General features: G+C 42.7%; 1 protein-coding gene across 1 annotated transcript in view; it reads right to left on the bottom strand.

The window, feature by feature from the left end:
• LOC112250022 (cadherin-2-like) overlaps positions 1-21,134 on the bottom strand; it is an 89,292-nt gene extending 68,158 nt beyond the window's left edge. The window contains exons 1-2 of the mRNA XM_024419835.2: positions 20,699-21,134; positions 10,617-10,755 (exon numbers count right to left, since the gene is read on the bottom strand). Of these exons, the coding sequence (XP_024275603.1) occupies positions 10,617-10,755; positions 20,699-20,746 (187 nt within the window). The 5' untranslated portion in view covers positions 20,747-21,134. The remainder of the gene's footprint in view (positions 1-10,616; positions 10,756-20,698) is intronic.
• Positions 21,135-22,940: the final 1,806 nt, after the last annotated feature.

The raw sequence follows: 22,940 nt of genomic DNA on the forward strand, positions 1-22,940 counted from the left end.
CCTACTGGAGAGCTCTTCTTTGTCTACACCCATTCAGCATCGTCCGCACTCTCTTAAGCCTTCGCCCCACCCACCTCTTTAAGGATTCATATGTGAGGCTATGTACTAAACAAATAGAGAGATTAGTTTAGTGAACAACCAAAGATTTCCAGACTAAATGCGGTAAAAGTAGTAGCCTACAATAAGGAAAAACTCCAGGTAAAAATACACTTATCTCGTCCTTGGCCCATATCCTAATCTGACTTTGGTGCAGGTCATGTTGTTCTTCACATTACCGTCTCTGGTAAACACACACTATGTCAAACAAAATCTACGTTTATTTGTCACATGCACAGGATACAGGTGTTAACGGTACAGTGAAATGGTTATTTGCTTAGTAGCAAAATCAAAAACAGAAAGTGTCCAGATAAAAATATTTTATCATTATTAGATGACACTTACCCAACACACTAAATTGATGGGTCATGTGAAGGAAATGCTATAATCACCCCCCATCTAACTAAGTGGATGGATCACTATTGCCTAGACATGTACACATGTTGATGAAATACAATAGATGGCCGTAATCAACCCCAGACACACCTGGCTAACTTGATGGGTAATGTAATCATCTGGTGAAATTGAGTATTTTGTAGCCTGCTAGCTAAACAATGAACCGGCATAATGCCAACTCATACCACTACGAACAATCTGCAGGTAGCTAAAGAGCTAACCAACTAGGTAAAAATGTTAGCTAGCTAACATTAGGCTATAACTAGCAATGCAACTGGCTTTTGATTCAAATAATATTTCTATACAGGTCATACGGGTGGTAGAATAGCCTAGTGGTTAGAGCGTTGGACTAGTAACTGAAAGGTTGCAAGGTCGAATCCCTGAGCTGACAAGGTACAAATCTATCATTATGCTCCTGAACAAGGCAGTTAACCCACTGTTGCTAGGCAGTCATTGAAATTAAGATTTTTTTCTTAACTGACTTGCTTAGCTAGCGAGCCAGCAAGCTAAAGTTTGCTAACGAACAGTACGCTTAACTTGCAATGAAAATGACATTCTGACATGAGAAACGTTTAATATCTGAAAATGTAGATAGACTAAATACAGGGCATCAATGTTTGTTGAGAAAAGTAGCAAAACTTTTGTAGTTCTCGATGGCTAACATTATATCGCTCAAAAACGGCGCTGTAGAAAATACTATCAACACATACTGAACAACTCACGCTATTGACAGAAGCATGCTACATTGCAGATCAATCCAAACTCATCTGCCGGCATTTCCAGCCCATCCCTTATCTCAGCCAATCATGGCTAGCAGGAAGGTTCCTGCCTTTTTCCGTGGCTAAACGAACTATGCTCGTAATGTAACAATTTTGATGTATTTAGGGATGGAATACAAGTTTGTTATTAAAGCACATGAAAGTTCACATGTTCCAGAAGTCATTTCTGGCAACATTTTGATAGAAAATAAATGCTTACGTTCAAATGTCTTTCCTGTGAAGTAGTGACGTGCGACATACACCTAGTTTCCTGAAACGAATCACATATATCTGCATTTTAGTATATATGGTAGGAGCTGAGAAGCAGTGGAGAGGAAAGGAGATGGTTTTTACAAACATCTAAAATATTCACAGGAGCTGGACAAAAATGTAATCAAATACATAGAGGAAAGAGCAATGTACGCTCACTGTTTTCCTGCACTTTTGGAAAACAGTGAGGAAATTCCCTTATATTCTTTCTCTCTCTCGCCATTAAACACACAACTTTCAGAGGGTCAGTAAGTCACATTAGGAGTTTAAATAAGGATAAGGACAGATACTCAGAGTAGACAGACAGACAGACAGACAGACAGACAGACAGACAGACAGACAGACAGACAGACAGACAGACAGACAGACAGACAGACAGACAGACAGACAGACAGACAGACAGACAGACAGACAGACAGACAGACAGACAGACAGACAGACAACAGACAGACAGACAGACAGACAGACAGACAGACAGACAGACAGACAGACAGACAGACAGACAATAGCTGCACTGCACACACCAGTGCTCGCAAAGGCACACACACTCAACACACAAACAGACGCACATACATACGTACGCAGGCACCCACACACACATATGCATGCAGCCACACAAACATTCATGATCCTCTAAGACACAGGATCTATCCAAAAAAGGAGGTAATAAAAAAACAGGAACAGAGATAGACAGAGGACTATGGAAATGAAAATGAAGTCGAAGAAACACACACGCACACACACATAGGGTCATCATAGTGCACCAACGAGCCAAACTCCTGATCCTCACTCCCCCTGACTGGCATTCCTTAGATACTTGTAGAGGTCTGCATGGCACGGCTGGTGTTTCTCAGTAAGTCGGACACACACACACAGACATATAATCAGAACCAGACCCAGTCCAAAGACAAAACCCCTCTTACACACACACACACACACACACACACACACACACACACACACACACACACACACACACACACACACACACACACACACACCCTCTCTGCCTGGTTGTTGTGCATGGTACTTTGAGTAGAGTTCATGGTGAACGCTGAACTGTATCTGGCTCTGCTCTGTGGTAGCTCTGCGGTCACTAACCGTATCCTGCAATCCCATCAACTCTCACTGACCGTGAAAAGACCACTGGGACCTCCCTATCACTCCAGTGCGGTTCAACCACTGACAAACCAACCGCTGTGATTATACCTCAAAACAGAAACCGCCCAGGGCAGGGAGAGAGCACGGAGCAAGTCTCAGAGGAAAACAAAGAAAGAGGAGAAAGTATATGATAGGATGGAGAAGGAAATAGAAGAGGATTTTAAGTTGACGGCTGTTGATCTACTAGGAAACGGTCTCAAAGGAGAGAGGTGAAAATATGGAGGGATAGAGGGGAGAAAAGAGGGATGTGTTTTCATTGATCGCAGATAGTCGAGTCCTCTAATCAGACATGTGGAGTGATTGTGTTTGACAGGAGCCCCTCCCTCCTCTGTTAGCTAGTTCCCCTGAAGACCTGCGCCAGCACTTCCTACTACCCACGCTAACACGTGTCACACACTATACCTCAGATACATACAACTCCATTCTCTCACAGTGAGAGGGGGGTGATGAAGGACATGGGGGAGGTAAGAGAGATAGACATATATAAGGAGGGGGCAGAGACAGAGAGAGAGAGAGAGAATATAAAGAGACAGATAGAGCTTTGTCTCCAGTCTCAAAATATGTGTAGCATTCACCCCAGCTGCCCAGGCAAGGCGAGTGGACCCCCAAGCTTTGGGTTCCCCCTGGAGGTCGGGCCCCCCAGATAGCATATGAACATGTCATAAGCCATAACAAAAAAAAATGAATTTGCTTTAAACTACAAAATGTATGGACCTTGTGGGGGGGAGGGGGGCACGAAACTGCGCTACGCCACTGAGACAGAGACAGTGGCAAATGGGGTTGAGCGTAACTGGGACAATCTCCCACACAGAGAAAAGAGGGAGAGCAGAGAGAGAGAGAGAGAGAGAGAGAGAGAGAGAGAGAGAGAGAGGAAATAGAGAAAAGAGAGAAGGGAGATAGTGAGGTCAAGCATGAATCAAATCAGTGTCTTCTGCTTCCCAAGAGGCAGTGCAGTTGTGTGTGGAATTTACACGTGTGTGTGTGTGTGTGTGTGAATGAATTGAGAGGATGCCACTGCACAACACACTGACTAGCTGACCGTAATACAATCGCTCTCTCGCTCAGTCTGTCACTCTTTCGCTCTCACCATAGGGGTGGCAGGGTAGCCTAGTGGTTAGAGCATTGGGCTAGTAACTGAACAGTTGCAAGTTCAAATCCCCAAACTGACAAAGTACAAATCTGTCATTCTGCCCCTGAACAGACAGTTAACCCATGTTCCTAGGCCGTCATTGAAAATAAGAATTTGTTCTTAACTGACTTGCCTAGTTAAGTAAAAAAATATAAAAAAATCTCTGACATGCACACTTCTCCATTACCGGGAAGGATGAGCATGGTTAGAGTCAGCCTACCACCACTCCACACCCCTAGTCTCTGTCACCAGGGTGATCAGGTGAATCATTGACCAGAAATACACAATGACAGTCATGGTCGCATTAATCTCCACAATAACTCCAAAAACAGCCACAAAACTCCCACATGCCTATTTCTAAAGAGTGTTGTGGTCAAATGATTGTCACGACTTCTGCCGAGGTCGATGCCTCTCCTTGGTATACTCGGTGGCACCTCTCCTTGGTGGTGCTCGGCGATTGATGTCACCGGTCTTCTAGCCATCATTGATCTATGTTTCATTTTCCATTGGTTTTGTCTGGTCTTCTTACACACCTGGTTCCAATCCCATTCATTATATTATGTGTATTTAACCCTCCGTTTCCCCTCATGTCCTTGTCAGAGATTGTTTAGTCACGTTCATGTTTTATGGATTGGTGTGCGACGGGTTCTTGTACCCACATTTATTTTATTATGGACTTTGATTTTGGAGTTTGTGTTTTAAGTTAATAAAATACTCTGTTTATACCAAGTTTGATTCTCCTGTGATTGACTTTCCTGCCACCTACATACACGACGTGACAATGATTCTGCTTCCCCATACAGGGAAGGGTTCAGAGAAAGTCAGCATTGACCAGAGAGTCAACACTGGCTGACCACCATGCCAAAACAAACACGCTGAACCTACAGGAGAGCCAATCCTCCAATTCAGGCCCCATAACTAATACAGACAGCTCAATTAGCTAATGCTGAGAATGATAGTCCAGCCTATGAGGCAGCAGTGATCATCATGGGTCAGCAAAACAGAGATATAACCTATTCACCAGCCAGGAACGCCAGATCACCACTAGAAGCAGCAACCACAGAGAGTCACAGGAAGAAGTGGAAACAAAGAGCGTAGGATGTGGCCCATACATGGAGCATCTATGAACTTTCCTCATCCCTCTCTTTCTATCCTTTCACTCTTCTCTCCATATCTTAACCCTCTCTTTGTCCCTTACCTAACCTCTACTACAGCCTAGCTCCTCTCTCCACCCCTAACACCTTTTTAACCATCTATCGCACCCTCCATCCCCCTCCTTCTGATTTGAATTATTGCTTCTCTCCATCCCTTCATTAATAATTGACTCTCTTCCTCCTGCTCCAATTAAATAATTAACTAAGCCTCCAGCTGCCTGTACCCCTCTATTTGTCTGTCTGTCTCTGTCACTCTCTCTCTCTGTGTGTGTGTGTGTGTCACTGTCTGTTCCTCTGTCTATGTTAGTATCTCTCTGTCCCTGTCACTCTCTGTCTGTCCATATGAAGGCCTGCCCGTATGTGACTGTCTGTCCTGCTATCTGTTTGTCTCTGTCTCACACGGTAAACCCCAAGACATTAACTCAAATACTTCTAGTAAGTTGAACTCAAAGTTAATTAAGTTTAAAAAAAAAAAACATGTTTATGTGGTACTGTATCAACATGAAATGAGAAGTCATATCAATTACATTTTTTAAAGTTATGATAACAAATATATGTATGTATGTATGTATATGTATATTCTTCCCAACATGCTCTACTGCAGGTTGATCTTTTGGGGAATTGTTTTTCATATCTGTGTTTTTTTCCATGTACATTGAGTGATTGAGTGATTATTGCTACACAAAGATTAATAACATACATTTTTCTAAACTACTGAAATGGTTGTTTTAGTTTAAATGGCTAAGGTAGTCTCCTTGCAGTCTGTCTAGCTCTTGCAATCACTATGAATGCAGGTTGCAGTTAAATAAACATTCCAACTGTTGGCTATCTTAACTCTGGCTGGAATCCAACAGCAATTACACTTCACACATCAAGCCAACATAATGTGACTTGCAGGTAGGGTTGCATTTCCCAAGTAAATTTTCCCAAGTTTCCTAAAAACCCCAGTTGGAAGATTCATTGAAATCCTTCAACCAGGATTTTTATGAAAATCTTGGAGTTTTGTCGAAGTTACTGGAATTTTGCAATCTACTTGCAGACCTGATGTGGCATGTAAACCGTTTCAGGCCTCAAAATAAGGCCATATTAGACAAGTATTGTCGTAAAGACTTTACCCACAATGATAACATTCACCTAGGAACTCACTTGGTGAAGGCCACAGGAATTAAAATAAACTAATTTAACAGCCATGTCTCTGTCACAAATAAATACAGTCATGGCTGGTAAACCCTACAATTCGATAAGGCAAGGCACACTCAGAAATTATATTGGAGGCTTGGCATATTGGGGGTGTCACAGTGAATCATTGACTATCAGTTTGAGTAATGACTACAAAATCACTTTAAGTAACTGTATTAAGTGCATTGGGTTTCCTCAAACATTTTGAGTAATGACAGCACATTGGGGTTTACAGCGCACTGTTGTGTTGTTCCTTCCGTCACCTTCTCCTGTTTTTAAGCATGCTACAATATAGTGTAGGTAACACACACATGCACTAACACCCACACTCAATACACACTCAGTCAGAGGCATGGTCAAACACTCTACTGCAATGTTATCCTCTCTCTCAGTCTGTTGCACTGAGTGTTGTCCTGTTTTGGTACACTGGGTGAATGCAGAACCACACACACACACACACACACACACACACACACACACACACACACACACACACACACACACACACACACACACACACACACACACACACACACACACACACACACACACACACACACACACACACACACACACACACACACACACACACACACACACACACACACACACACCACCCCGTGACTTAACTGTTGAAAGCCTTTTCCCAACTGAAACAGATACAGGATGCCTCCACCCCCTCCTCTCTATGTAAGCTCCCTGTGATTGGTTGACACAGTTTCTCCAACACTAAACCAAGTGTTGGGCTGCATCACTTAGGACACCCTTTTGACCAGACCCCTCTTTTTGAGTTAATATTCACACATAATAATATCAAAGGGATTCCATGACTTCCTGGATGAGAAAATAACGAGGCAGGAAACAGGAAGAATTTATCTCCAGGCTGTGCCATCTGTATCATGGTTATGTCCCAAATGGCACCCAATTCCTTGCATAGTGCACTACTTTTGACCAGAGCCCTATGGGCCCCATGTACAGAGTAGGGTGCCATTTGGGATACAGAAGCCCTCTGAGAAAAAGAGAACCATGCTCGTACTGGATTGATTCTGTTAACAATGGTGGTTTCAACCAAAACACAAATTTGGACGTTGGCCTTTCAAACTAAAACCAAACCAATAAGGTGTCCTCCTGGTGTGTGTGTGTTTGTGTGTGTACAACCTAATGGCTAATCCCAAGATACAAAGAACCGACAAAATGATTCAGCAGGACAATCAAAAGCTTATTTAGCACAGGTGACGTTGTAAAAACACACACGTCTCTCTCGCTTTCCTTCTCCTCTCTCCCTCTCCGTGTTTTACCATGGCACCCTGTCAGAACACTAGCATAAAAAGTCAGATCACAAGTCAGTTTCACAGGAGCCAATGGAAAAGTAAATAAAATAAATAGCCAACAGACTAGAGACGACAACAGGACAGGTAGCACAATACACTCTGAATTAACCATCCTGAACAGACAGACTCACAGCTAGGTCTGCCTCTGTATGCCTCTGGCACTAGTATTAACAACACACACGCACATGCACGCACACGCACACAAAATAGTGAGACCCCGGGTGTGTCATCCTGTCTGTACACACACAAAGGTCATTGATCAGAGGATAGATACAGGCTGACAAGATGAATATAATTTATCACACAGTGTTTCATTTGTATGTGGAGTGTGCGTGTGTGAATGAGTGTGTGGGAAAACACCCACTGTGTGTGTGACGAGGCAGATGGTTTCAGCCCCTTCCACCCCACTGCCCCCAACCCTCACGTCCTCCCCTAAAACTCCCCTAATCCTCCACCTCCTGATCGTAATGAAACACTCCTCCATATTGTTGCATAGTGCAGAGTGTATACTCCACCCACTGACTGCAACACTTACCAACGGGCCATTAAAACTGTAATATCTTATGTTACCAACGGGCCATTAAAAAATGTAATATCTTATGTTACCAACGGGCCATTAAAAACTGTAATATCTTATGTTTCACCGAGTCATGGCTGAACAGTAAAAAAATGTACGTGCATCGGCAAGACAGAACAGCTGCCTCCGGTAAGACAAGGGTGGCGGTCTGTGTCTACTGGTCAATAACAGCTGGTGCATGAAATGTAATATTAGGAAGTCTCGAGGTTTTGCTCGGCAAGAAAGTTTTAATTTATATTTTTTGTACCTGTCTATTTTACCATCACAAAACGATGCTGGCACGAAACAAACAAGAAAATGCAAATCCAGAGGTGGCCGGTGACTTTAATGCAAGGAAAATTAAATCTGTTTTACCTCGTTTCTACCAGCATGTTACTTGAGCAAACAGATGGAAGAAAAACTCTAGACCACAATTACTCCACACACAGAGACGCGTACAAAGCTCTCAATCGCCCTCCATTTGGCAAATCTGACCAAAATTCTGTCCTTCCAAGCAAAAACAAAAGCAGGAAGTACCAGTGACTCGCTCAATACGGAAGTGGTCAGATGATGCAGATGCTAAGAATCCCAGCCGCGAGCTGCACAGTGACACAAGGCTACCAGACGAGCTAAATTACTTATATGCGCGCTTCCAGGTAAGCGACACTGAATCAAGGATGAGAGCACCAGATGTTCGGGACGATAGTGTGATCATGCACTCCGTAGCCGATGTGAGTAAGACCTTCAAACAGGTCAACATTCACAAGGGCGGATGGCCAGACAAATTACCAGGACGTGTACTCTGAGCATCCACTGACCAACTGGGAAGTGTCTTCACTGACATTTTCAACCTCTCCCTGAGAGAGTCTGTAATACCTACATGCTTCAAGCAGACCACCATAGTCCCTGTGCTCAACAACACCAAGGTAACCTGCCTAAATACCTTCTGACCCGTAGCACTCACGTCTGTAGCCATGAAATGCTTTGAAAGGCTGGTCATGGCTCACATCAACACCATCATCCCAGAAAACCTAGACTCACTCCAATTTGCATACCGCACCAACAGATCCACAGATGACGCAATCGTTATTGCACTACACACTGCCCTTTCCCACCTGGACAAAAGCAACACCTACATGAGAATGCTGTTCATTGAATACAGCTCAGCATTCAACACCACAGTGCCCTCAAAGCTCATCACTAAGCTAAAGACCCTGAAACTAAACACCTCCATGTGCAACTGGATCCTGGACTTCCTGACGAGATGCCCGCAGGTGGTAAAGGTAGGCAACAAAACATCTGCCACTCTGATCCGCAACACGGGGGCCCCTCAGAAGTGCATGATTAGTCCCTACCAGTACTCCCTAATCACCCATGACTGCGTGGCAAAGCATGACTCCAACACCATCATTAAGTTTGCCGACGACACAACGGTGGTAAGCCTGATCACAGTCAATGATGAGACAGCCTATAGGGAGGAGGTCAGAGACTTCATGGACAACAGGAAAAAGGGGGCCGAGCACACCCCCATCGACAGGACTTTAGTGGAGTAGGTTGAAAGCTTCAAGTTCCTTGGTGTCCACATCACCAACAAACTAAAATGGTCCAAACACACCAAGACAGTCATGAAGAGGGCACGACAACGCATATTCCCCCTCAGGAGACTGAAAAAATTTGGCATGGGTCCTCAGATCCTCAAAAACTTCTACAGATGCACCATCGGGAGCATCCTGACTGGTTGCATCACCGCCTGGTATGGCAAACGCTCGGCCTCCAACCGCAAGGAGCTACAGAGGGTAGTGCGTACGGCCCAGTACTTCACTGGGGCCAAGCTTCCTGCCATCCAGGACCTCTATACCAGGTGGTGTCACTGGAAGGCCCTAAACATTGCCAAAGACTCCAGCCACCCTAGTCATAGAATATTCTCACTACTACCGCACGGCAAGCAGTATCAGAGCACCAAGTTTAGATCCAAAATGCTTCTTAACAGCTTCTACCCCTAAGCCATAAGAATGCTGAACAGCTAATCAAATGGCTAGGCGGGCTATTTACAATGCCCCCCCCCCTTTTTTTCCCGACGCCGCTACTCACTGTTTATTATCTATGCATAGTCACTTTACCCCTACCTACATGCACATATTACCTCAATTACCTCAACTAACCTGTACCCCCGCACATTGACTCGGTACCGGTAGCCCCTGACTCGGTACCCTGACTCAGAATTGTTATTTTATAGTTGCTATTTTATTTGTTTTATTTTAGTTTATTTCATAAATATTTTCTTAAGTCTTAAGTTTCTTAAGTAAGCATTTCATGGTAAAGTCTACACCTGCTGTATTCAGCGCATGTGACAAATACTGTTTGTTTTGATTTGATTACCCAACCCTCAATCCTAGCCCGCAGCTAAAAACATGACGACTCAAATATCACCCAAACATAATATGAAGCTACTCCCAAAACATATCATGTTAGGTTACTCTCCAAAAATATCCCCACCCAGAGTTTTAGGTTGTTGTTTGAATCGCCAGCCCTTGTGTTGAAGTAAGGCGTGTATGTGTGTGTATGTGTATGTGTGTGTGTGTGTACCGGTGAGGAGTGCATGTCCCTCTCTTAGCTCCTCGTCCACGGCAACACTGTACTCCTCCTGGGAGAAGCCTCGTGTGCACGGCAACGATCCCTGCTTCCATGGCAATGACCCCACGGCCCCTCCGCCCTGCACAGCAATCTGGAGAACAGAGAGGAAGAACAGAAGGGTGTGAGAAAAAATATCAATATAGTCCTGGATAGGTTACACATACTTAAATATGTATGCACTCACTGCACTGTAAAATGCTTTGAAAAAAAGTGTCTACAGAGTAGCTTATATTAAAAGTTCACAACGATGTAATAACCACTAATAACTATCATAATAGGCAAGAGAAGTGACATAATAACCACCATCAAATGCAATATATTATATATTATAGGCTGCATAAAAGAGACATACTATTCTAATGTATAATGTATAACATAACAACATAAATGTCTATAACTGTGTCAAATAACAGCAACAGTATTTGCACATTAGGAGGGGCCTAGCCCAGCGGCAGACAGGCAACTAATATCTAGCGTGTAGGCTACCTCTCTATGCCCTCCGCCCTACCCCCCTCACAGAATGGCACAATGACATATGTTGTTGTTAAGAGTCCACTCAGGCTGGTGATTGGAGTAATGAGTGTAAGGACTGTAAGCAGGTAGTATGATTAGACTGAGAAAGACCTCCTGTCGGCGTCCCAAATGGCACCCTATTAGTGCAATACCAATGGGCTCTGGTCAAAAGTGGTGCACTACATAGGGAATAGGGTGCAGTTTGGGATGCAGTCCCTATACAGCACTTCAGAAACGCACTTCAGAAACGCACCCTCCCTCTTCTCCACCATCATGTCGTTCTGCCCCTGAACAGGCAGTTAACCCACCGTTCCTAGGCCGTCATTGAAAATAAGAATTTGTTCTTAACTGACTTGCCTAGTAAAATAAAGGTAAAATAAAAAATATTAAAAATAAATGGTGATCACAGATCTGATATGGCTACACAACTGAAAGCGATGTCTTGGAACCCCTTGCTTTCACCTACCAGATTGTTTTCAGATCAGTGATTCATTCAGGGAAGATATGGAGGAATAGGGTACGACAGAAGTATTGAAACATCGGTGTGAAGGCAGAGCACTATCATGGGGTAACGGAGCCGAGAACAAACCAGACCAGCTCACATCATAGATGTGTGTGTCAAAAAGCTGTAACCCTTGACCTTTCCATGACGTGACCTAACTCATTCATCTCATGCCTATTCTATTCAATTCTAATCAAAACCTCTAATCTGCCAACTCTCTGCAAATCACTCATCTGTCTCTCTGTTGCTTATCGTAGCCTAATTTCTAACATAAAACATCTCCAAACATGTTTCAAACACTCTCATACTCTTCTAAATGAATACATTAATGCAATGAAGATGCAAAACCAAATAGGTTGGGTAGTAGGGCTGACCCCATTTAGTCGACAGGTCGATTGTTTGGTCGATAGGCTGTTGGTCGACTGAGATTTCTTTAGGATGTTAAAGGTTCCAGATAGAACCCTTTGCCTCACAAAGAACCCTTGTCATCCAAAAAGGGTTATTCTGATCAAAACAGTTCTTGGTAGAACCCTATCCCTCTGCAAAGAACCACTTTGGAACCCTTTTTTCTAAGAGGGTATAAAGAACCATTTCAAAATCAAAATCATGTTTTTAATCAAATGTGATGATATTTGGATGAAACCAGATCAAAGTATGATGACCAAAGTACGAAAAATGACTGTTGCTTATACATTCATTTACTTCATATGTATACAGGGTGGGTCACCATTGAGAACAGGGTCTCATTTGCAAGGGAGCCCTGTGAACATGAACATACAATAAATAATATCAATATAATAAATACAACAAGATTATTCAAAACAAACACAACTCTCACATATGACCTTCCTTAAACTCAATCTAAACTGTCCAATGGGGGCCAGCGAGTCTAATTTCAAGGTTGCCTGAAGACTATTCCATGAGCTGGGTCCATAAAAACTAAAATGATTTGTTCCCGTGGGACCTCCAGAACCAGCCAGTGTAGAGAGTGGGTATTACAAGTGCTGGATCTCCAGTTAATATCTGAGCTAGTGGGGGAGTCTCTGGAGAACCGTTTTATATACAAAAAGTAACCCATTTTGAGCCCTTCTGGTAGTCACAGAGTCCCAGCCAACAGAACTATACGAAATGCAGTGATGTCAACAAAAATGGTCCCCAGTGAAAAGAACGCAGTGCTGAATGATAGACTGAATCTAAAGGTTTTAAAGCAGAGGCTGCCACATTCATGTGGATTATATCCCCATAATCATGTACTGGGAGAAGCGTTGCTTGAACAATCCAAAGTGAGGCTGGATGTATTTCTAGAAAATAAACTCATCTTAAATCTCCACTTTTTTTCAATATAGCACATAATCTAAGAAAATAGTTTTATGGTCTAAACAATATAGCACATCATCTAAGAAAATAGTTTTATGGTCTAAACACTATAGCACATGATCTAAGACAAGTGTAGCTGCTGAAACAGTGCTATGTCCAGGTCTAAAACCAGATTGGTGCTCATTAAGAATATAATGAGAAGTTTAAGTTCTCAGCTGAGAGTTGGCCAGGGACTCTAAAACTTTGGCGTGGCAAAATAGCTTGGAAATTGGACAGTAGTTATCCAATTCAGAAGGATCTCTGCCTTTGTGTACGGGGAGGACTTCCAGATTTTAGGAATAACCCCAGAAACAATTGTCAAGTTAAAAACATAGGTTAATGATTCTAAGGTTAATGATAAGTGGGTCAGAAATCTTTAGCAAAAGGGATCAAGGGTGTCAGCCTCCGCTGAATTTGTTTTTATTTTATTTTTTACATACATTTGAAACAAGGCACTTAGCATGTCATAGACATCCAATGGTTGAAATGAAAATGAGGAATGTGTATCTGGGAATGTATCGTTCTCTGCGACTTGGCTCGAAGTGCATTAAGAACTCCCTCTGCTGGAATCAGAGTTTTCAGAAGCTATTTTATCAAATCGGTAGCCCTCGAATCAAATCAAATGTTATTGGTCACATACACATGTTTAGCAGATGTTATTGTGGGTGTAGAGATATGCTTGTGTTTCTGGCTCCAACAGTACAATAATATCTAACTGTAACGCTCGTCGTCGGTGGAAGGAAGAGTGGTCCAAAGCGCAGCGTGGAAAGTGATATTTATTTACAAGAAACACTCAAACAAAAATAACAATTCCAAAAACGAAAGCGAACAGTTCCGTCAGGCACAGACACTAAACAGAAAAAAACACCCCACAAAACCCAAACGGAAAATCACAACTTATATATGATCCCCAATCAGAGACAACGATAGACAGCTGCCTCTGATTGGAAACCTCACTGGCAAAACAACAAAGAAATAGGAAACATAGATTTTCCCACCCGAGTCACAACCTGACCAAACCAAACATAGAGAATAAATAAGGCTTTCTAAGGTCAGGGCGTGACACTAACAAGTAATATTTAACAATTTCACAACGATACACACAAATCTAAAGTAGAGGAATGGAATTAAGAATATATAAATATTTGGACAAGCAATGTCAGAGTGGCATTGACTAAAATACAGTAGAATAGAATACAGTATATACATATGAGATGAGTAATGCAAAATATGCAAACATTATTAAAGTGACTAGTGCTCCATTATTAAAGTGGCCAGTGATTTCAAGTCTATGTATATAGGGCAGCAGCCTCTAAGGTGCTAGTGATGGCTATTTAACAGACTGATGGCCTTGAGATAGAAGCTGTTTTTCAGTCTCTCGGTCCCAGCTTTGATGTACCTGTACTGACCTCGCCTTCAGGATGATAGCAGGGAGAACAGGCAGTGGCTCAGGTGGTTGTTGTCCATGATGATCTTTTTGGCCTTCCTGTGACATTGGGTGCTGTAGGTGTTTTCCCCCGGTGAAGCGTTGGGCAGACCGCAACACCCTCTGGAGAGCCTTGCGGTTGTGGGCGGTGCAGTTGCCGTACCAGGCGGTGATACAGCCTGACAGGATGCTCTCAATTGTGCATCTGTAAAAGTTTGTGAGGGTTTTAGGTGTCAAGCCAAATTTCTTCAGCCTCCTAAAGTTGAAGAGGCACTGTTGCGCCTTGTTCACCACACTATCTGCGTGGGTGGACCATTTCAGTTCGTCAGTGATGTGTATACTGAGGAACTTGAAGTTTTCCACCTTCTCTACTGCAGTCCCATCGATGTGGATAGAGGGGTGCTCCCTCTGCTGTTTCCAGTTGTGTTTAATAACACCACAAAAAATGTAGGGATGATAATGTAATAAATAACACAGAAAAACAAATACTGCAAAGTTGCTTAGGAGCTAGAAGCACAGCTGCCCTATCTGTCAGCGCCATCTTTACCTACTGAGGCAAAGTGGTTATTAAAAGCACACCAAATGTCCATCTTATCTGTTATGTGAGCAGAGTCTGTCATAACCTGCTTTGGTAATGAGGGGATGGTGTTTTGTTTTAGAGATTTGACTACCTTCCAGAATGAAGCTGGATTCCCACAATTCTCAGATATACATTTCAAGAAGTACTGTATGAGGATTGTGCTTTTCTAACCTGGGATAGGCATCTATTTTTTAAGCTTTTACATAGAATCAGTCAGCCTAGTCTTAGCCCAAGCTACATTTCTCACCTGAAGTTTCTTTGATAGTTCAGGGATTAGCTCTATCCCTTACACTTAGTTTATTGAATGGAGCATGCTTATCTGCAATAAAATAATGTAGGGACTGATCTGAGTCAAGAGATATCTGTCACAACCCCCATTCACACAATCCTAGAACAGACAAGAATGGTTGTCATTGAAATTCATATCATTTGTCATGTAACAATGTGAGTGCGAGATGTAGGTAGTTTTATGCAGGCAATGGGACAATGGTCACTGAACTCATTAGCAAATATTCCATTGGTTGTATACTTGTGAGGGGCATTTGTCAAAATAATATCTAAAAGAGTAGATTTTTCAGGGTGTTTAAAGGGCGGGTTGATTCAGTTATCAACTGAGTTAGATTTAGTTCAATCAGAAGCTGGCATCAACTAAACCTGATTAAGATCAACCAAAATTAATAAAACAGATTTAACATAGTCAGATAACAAGTCAGACAATTGGCTAAGAGCACTTGTTGGTTGTAAATATGGTTTGAGAGGCCAGAGCTATAATAAAATACATTTTTGAGATCAAACTGCTGGCATTTACATGAATCAGTTCAATGCCACAGCTGCAGGATTTCAGGTCAGATGGAGTCTCTAATACAAGCATACTATGCTCAATTGGTAACCCCTTAATTGAAAATACCATAGGGCTAGTTTGAAATGGTATAGATAAAAGATTGTCTAGAACTGTACCATTGTGCCTATGCTTTGAGCGAGGAAGTGGATTAAAACAAGAGTCAATGAGGGTTACCTGTTGCGAACATGCAGTATGAAGATAATGCGGATCATTTATGGTTGGGATTACCTAAGCGAAACATGGGGTGTTGGTATGTCTCAGCGCAGCCTTGAAATGCAAGACCAGGGTCCAGGCACCAAGATGATTTGTTTGGACCCCATCCTCTCTTTAGATTATCTCTTGTTTCCAAACGGTGTCAAATTTATCCACAAAAGTAACTCCAACAGAGTTAGAGTAGACTGGTAGTGAATCATGTAGTGCCAGCAACCTACTGAATCTTTCGCTGACACGACTCAGTGGTGGCACTGGGGGCCTGAAAAACTTGGATCCTTGTTGGATTCTTTCAGAGTTCTTTAAAATCCTGTTTCAGCCACTCCGAGCTAGCAATCCTAATGTAATTAGATCCCACATGGATTACTATAGCGACAGCTCCCATGTTCTGGTGTAAATTGGTAGGAAGCAGCCTAGTATTGTCTTGTAACCAAGACCCAGGATAGCACAATGTTTTTGACGGTGAGCGGATCTGAGTCTGGGGCAGAGTCCCTCTCGGGAACTTGGAGAATCCTAGTCCGAGGTAGAATCTCCCTGGGAAGGAGGGTGGATAGGGACGAAGGCGCGAGAATCTCCATAGCCAAGACGGCGAAGCTGTTGAACAATTGGATTTGGGTTGAGCTTCTGAACACCAAAAAAGCCCCTCTAGCCACAAGCCACTTCCCTCCATTTGGCCTACGGCGGGTGACATGCTTCCATGGTTGGGCAGCAGGATTGGAGACAGTATAATCCGCTAAATCCACCAGAGGTAACGGTCCTGCTCCATTTCCCAGGGGACTGGGAGACTTCTTCGGGAAGGGGTCCCTGGAAAGCATTGGCTATTAAGTCAAGGAGTGTTGACATGGTGGTGATACTCTCAACACCTCGGAATGGCGTCCAGGCTGTGGTGTAGAGAAGGAGAAGGTAGGCGGGGTTACTTTCCCAAGTAGATTAGGCAAGTTTTGAATTTGTTTTCTAATAGTAGCCACTTCTTCCCTATGGTCCTCTGCGAGTAAACAATTGTTGCATCGGAATTCTGGTCGGTCCACATTGTTCCAGAAGAGAGCGTAGTATAAGTACAGCTCCTGCAGTGCATGAGATGCTTGCTTTTTACCCTGAATGGGGAAGCCTCCGTGGGAAGAGACATAGGAAATACATCCGTGGCGCAGAGACAGCAATTTCAGGCAAAGCAAAAATATTATAATAAAAACAGACAATAACTGATGTATTTTTCTGGACCTATACAGACCGTTGGTAAATACAGCCAATACAACAACAAAAAAGATGAAAGGGAATAGACTGTAGCCTGTTAAACATAACTTCCTGTGAAAAACAATTCACTGTCAAACAAATATGTGCACTCGCTCTCCTTCCAGTCAAAAGGTGTGTTTGATGAGTGTAATAGTGTGCTTGACCTAAAGTTTGATCATGAAGTTACTGGTCCCCTCCCCGTGTCAAACACTTGGATTCAGGAGGCGGGATTATTAAGGGGATAGGGTGATGTCACCATAACTCTCTCGTTTTAATACACCAACGGAAGCGTGACATTCTCTTACTTCATTTAAATAAGTACCGCCTTCTAACTATCGGAAAAGGCATGTATGCATAGGGATTTGGTTTAAGTAGATGGATAGTTACTCTACTGGTGCCATAATTTGACTGTATGGTGTCAGCAAGTATAATTCAAAGATTACAATATTAACCTATGGCAAAGACACATATATGTTTCTCCTTTCATGTGTGTCTGGTGTTAGCTAGTTACTGGCTAGCTAGATCTTCAGTCAGCATGGAACAAAAGTGTGGGGGGGAGATTCAAAACTCTGACACAGTTGTCATGTCAACACATCCGTCAGTGCCACATCACAAAAGACACACCAAATGGGAGATGTATAAAAACAAAATCTAAATAAATGTGTATCACAACATTTTCTTGAGATACTTCTACTGCAACACTGTGCCCAAGTTTCTTGACATAGGCCTTACAAAGAGCAGTCAGTCAAAGTGAATAAATTAATATACGCTTCCCACCCACTCAGCCTGTCTTTTAAAATGTCTTGGTAGTTAGCCATGAGAAGAAAAGTAATTTTTCTTACATTTTGAGCATTTCTATCCCCCCAAAATATTATGGGTGATATTTTAGTCACTCAAAAGGCTATTTTACATGGGAATCAGATTGACTGTTCAAGGACCTTTATAATTCCACGAGTGTTATGATTGTGTTAATTGACAAGTTGAATCAGGTGTGATAGCACTGGAACCACTGGATGTTGCTGAGAAGAGAATTGACCACTGACTTTGTCTATTGAGATAAGGCTATAGGTGAGTCTTTCACAAAACAATGCTACCGGCCATAGTCATCTATAACATGTTGTACTGGCATAACACAACAGATTAGATGAACTGGAATGGCACTCTCACTCACCATTGCACAAAAAAGAGCCGTACGCTACGCCCCAAACAATGTAAATGAGCCGTCACCTTTTGGGAACTGCAAAGAGTAATTATGGTTCCACATAGAACCATCACCATTCCCAAAGAACTCTTGATGAACCCTCTGTTCTTAGTGTCTAGGTTATGGCTGAATCAAATGAGGTTATAGTGTATCTAAATACACATCCGATTTAGTGCACGGGCGCAACTTCAGCCTTGTGACCTGTCTGCAGTACACAATATTAACGGTATCGTCTCAAATAGCCATAACGGCATCGCATAGGCTAGAAAAGTCGACCTTTCTACACCCGTCCCATAACCCTGCATAGCCTAGGTTACAGATCAAGCCTACAGTTAACGACCACTATGAATCATGGGTGTATACAGAGCAGAGCGTAAACTAAACGGTCCCTAGAGGCTATTTGGAATATTTCCAAAACGACAACAATTCCCTTCACCGAGTAAGCTATTGCCCGTCAAATGTGCAGCGTGATTAGGCAAATCAATGGGCAATTCAGTAAAGAAATAACATAGGAGAGCTGCAGTTTAAACAAAGTGCAGGCTACTGTAGCGGCTATGACTGCAAAATTGTGTGCCAGACCGAAACTCAGACCGAAACTCAGATATTCATGTTGAAAAACCAATTAATATTAACAAAATGGAATGCACAATTAGCCTACATTTGAGCAAGATCCTAACGCATACACCCTTAGAAAAAAGGGTTGCAAAAGGGTTATTTGCAGAGGGAGAGGGATCTACCTAGAACCTTGAACATCCTAAGATCCCGTTTTGGAAGAAAGGGTTCTTTGATGATTCTTTGGAAGGCAAGAAGGGTTCTACATGGAACCGTGTGTAATATTTCACAGCATGCTCTATTGCTGGGAGATTTTCAGAATTGTTCGGTTTACTGTAATATCTGTTTTTTTTTTTTACGTAAGTTGATTAGTTAATACATTTTATGCTACACAAAGATAAATAACATACAGTTTTATAAACAATCTGTTGGATTTATTGCACACCTTACTGAAATGGCTGCTATAGTTTACATGATTGAGGTAGTCTCAATATTGTACCTTCCCTACCCCGGCAGTCATTCTGTTGGATATCTTAACTCTGGCTGGGTTCAAGGTAGATCCCTTCATAGATGCTTCTAGGAAGAACCTTTAGATGATAAAATGGTTCTTGGTAGAACCCTACATAGAGGGTTCGAGGCAGAACCATATACAGGGGGTTCTTTGCAGATCTACCCAGCACCAAAAAAGGGACAAACTGAAAAACACTGTTCAGTTCTACTTAGCACCTTTAATTCTAAGAGTGTAGTTTAAAATCAATATAAACCAACAACCTAATATGTAGGCAATGTAGAAGGAAATGAATGCAGTCATATCCTGCAGACCATTGGTTGACTCAATGGTTGGTTGTCACAGTGTTAATTACTCCCAATCTAAATGGCACTGTGTAATATTTGTAATGTTCAAAAGTGTGAATTCTTTGAAATAACTCATCCACCTGGTCAATTCATGTCAACATGACAAAACATTGAGGTGAGGAGAATGTGTTTTTCATAGGTGAAAGTAAAAAGGAAATTATTGGTATTTTACTTGTAAATGTTTGAAATATGGGAGTATGCTTGAATAATTATGTGCACACACAAATTTACAAAAAAATGTAATGTTATTCTAACGGAGTAAATGCTTAATTTTGTTAAGAAAATCGTTCCATCAAACAAAGGCTCGGCTATTTATAAAAACTGTATGCAATATTGCTTAATTTCATGTTACAAAAGGAATAAGCTACTAGCAAATATTGTGACAACCAACCCCATACTGTGTGTCATCCAACCCCGCATTGGGGCTGTTGGTGTGTGACATCCAACCCTGCAATAGGGCTGGTAACTGGTTGTCACAAGTGGACTGAATGTTTGGTGGCTTATAACTCTTCTTTGGAATATAAAAAGGGTCCTCATTTTAACCCAAGACCTTGGTCTTTCTCTTAATATTGAAAATAATACTGTAAAGAATACTGGTGCTGAGAAATACAAATGAGAGTAATACTTGTGACAACCAACCCCGGTCTCCCCTAGTGAGTTGACCATCATCATAGAGCAAAAACCAAGCCGTCACTCAGACCCCTGTCCCATAGCCAACCAACCAACCCCACCACTACACCAAACCGAAGAAACTGTTTCGTAGCCTACCTGCACAGCTGCCAGTCGCATCAGCAGCGCGACTAAGGTTCGAAACATGATTAAATCCCTCCTTCGAATGTGTTGGGAAAAGCCCCAATCTCTCTTCGCGGATCAATGCGAGAATGTTCAATAGTAAACGAGCAGCTTGCAGCATGTAGCAGCCTCGTCTCTCTCCTCGCCGTCCCAGTTCTGTGCTGTGCTGCTGAGCGGAGTGCACTCTGTCTGGTACTGAGGCTGAATGACTTAACTGGCTACCAGTCGGACCGACCGACAACACGGGCCTCAGTGTCTCTACCTACCGGATAACATCAGATATGGCAGAAATCACACAAAGATCCTTTTCTCTCCCTCTTCGCCCTGTCTCTCTCCTCTTCTCTCCCGGCAGAGAATGACAGACCACGCCCCTCCTGTACAACCAAATTAGTCCTACCCTACACAACTCTCGGAGGGGTAAATGTGGTTGGAGGAGGGAGTTGGGTATAGGAATTGTCTTTTGATGTGAAACAATGACGACCTATGATTGAGCAGTAAAAAATGAGGCCAATGAATGACCGTGTGAAGTGGCGCTCTTGGTGGTGGTTTCAACAAGCTCTCACAGTCTCATGTCAGAATTAGACATGCATCCATGTTTCTCAAACGTCCAATTTTAAAGTTGTTCCAAACATCACATTCAGAAGTGTTTAAGGTTAAGTTTAGTCATTAACTCCGAAATCGTAAGATTAGGAATGAACTCTTAATGGTTAAAATAAGGGTTAAAGTAAAGGGTTAGTCTAGCAATACTGAAACCTACTTAAATGTAACAGCACTCACTGTTGCCCCTAGTGGCCGGTATCCACATCATCTCCCGATGTCCTCAGACATGGATGGACATCTAATACTGACTTGTATCATGGGTGACCTGGCTCTTCTGTGAGGAGGCAAGACAAGATGTTTGCAACGGACATGCAGAGTGAGGGATTATATTAGTTGGAAGGAAAGGCGCCTAACCCAACTAACTAGACAGTAAATCAACTCTGGTAACGCCATAGAGAACTTTTCTTTGTATCTGTCCCACTATGGCATTTCATCTGAACGCACAGGCAGCACCATTGAGGCCATTTGCATGTTTAACTAGGCAAGTCAATTAAGAACAAATTCTTATTTACAATGACAGTCTACCGAGGAACAATGGGTTAACTGCCTTGTTCAGGGGCAGAACGACAGATGTTTACCTTGTCAGCTCAGGGATTCGATCCAGCAACCTTTCGGTTACTGGCTCAACACTAACCACTAGGCTACCTGTCGCCCCCCATTTAGGCCTTTTTCGGTCACACTTTATTTGGATAGTCCGGATTTTCCATCTGTAGATGGTCATGCTATTAACAAACTATCTGTTGATAAGCAACTGCTTGCTAAGGTTATGGTTAGGTTTAGAATAAGGGTTAGGGTAAGGGTTAAGTCTTAGGATAAGTGCTGAGAGCGATAAAGTGAATTACTGGAGCTTTTTAGTGCACTAGGATTATACTGCAGGCTGAGAGATGGGCAAGGACGAAGTGAGCAGATGTCGGAAACAGGAGCTGGACTCAACAATGGTGAGACATTGCATGCCATCCTGGCCAGTTGGACACTAACAGGATTGGTGATGCAGCCAGTACATACACACACACTCATTGCTTCATACTTGCGCTTTCTCTCTCTCTCACATACACACACACTCACACACACACTAATTTCCTGGGATTGCAAGGACATTGCAGGTGTATGTTTGTTATTTGTAGGCTAATTGTTTGTGTGTGTGTGTTTTCATGCCGTGCCTCAGTGAAGCGAAAATCTTTCAGCAGTTCCACTAAGTGGAGTCAAAGCCCAATGCTGATCACTACACTCCTCCTGCACACCTCTAGACTCTCTCTCTCTCTCTCTCTCTCTCTCTCTCTCTCTCTCTCTCTCTCTCTCTTCCTTCTCTCTCTGAACCTTCCTCTGTCTTTTTCCTCAGGCTTTTGCTTTCTCTATATGCCTTTACTCTCTCTCTCTCCACCTGTGCCTTTCTCTCTCTCCTTCTCTCTCTCCATCTCACTCTCTTCTCTATAACCCTCATCATGACCCTGACAACACACTCAGAACAGAAGAACTTTCTTCAGACAACTGTTCACGGTTGCCTCCCCATGATGGAATCCATCCATAGACGGAATCCTGCCCCCACGGAGGCACTCACACTGAACACACCTACCAACTGTTTGTGAGTACTCCGTGGCAAGGTGGGTCTGGGACAGTT

The sequence above is a fragment of the Oncorhynchus tshawytscha genome, linkage group LG01, assembly GCF_018296145.1.
Source record: "Oncorhynchus tshawytscha isolate Ot180627B linkage group LG01, Otsh_v2.0, whole genome shotgun sequence".
Classification (NCBI taxonomy): Eukaryota; Metazoa; Chordata; class Actinopteri; order Salmoniformes; family Salmonidae; genus Oncorhynchus; species Oncorhynchus tshawytscha.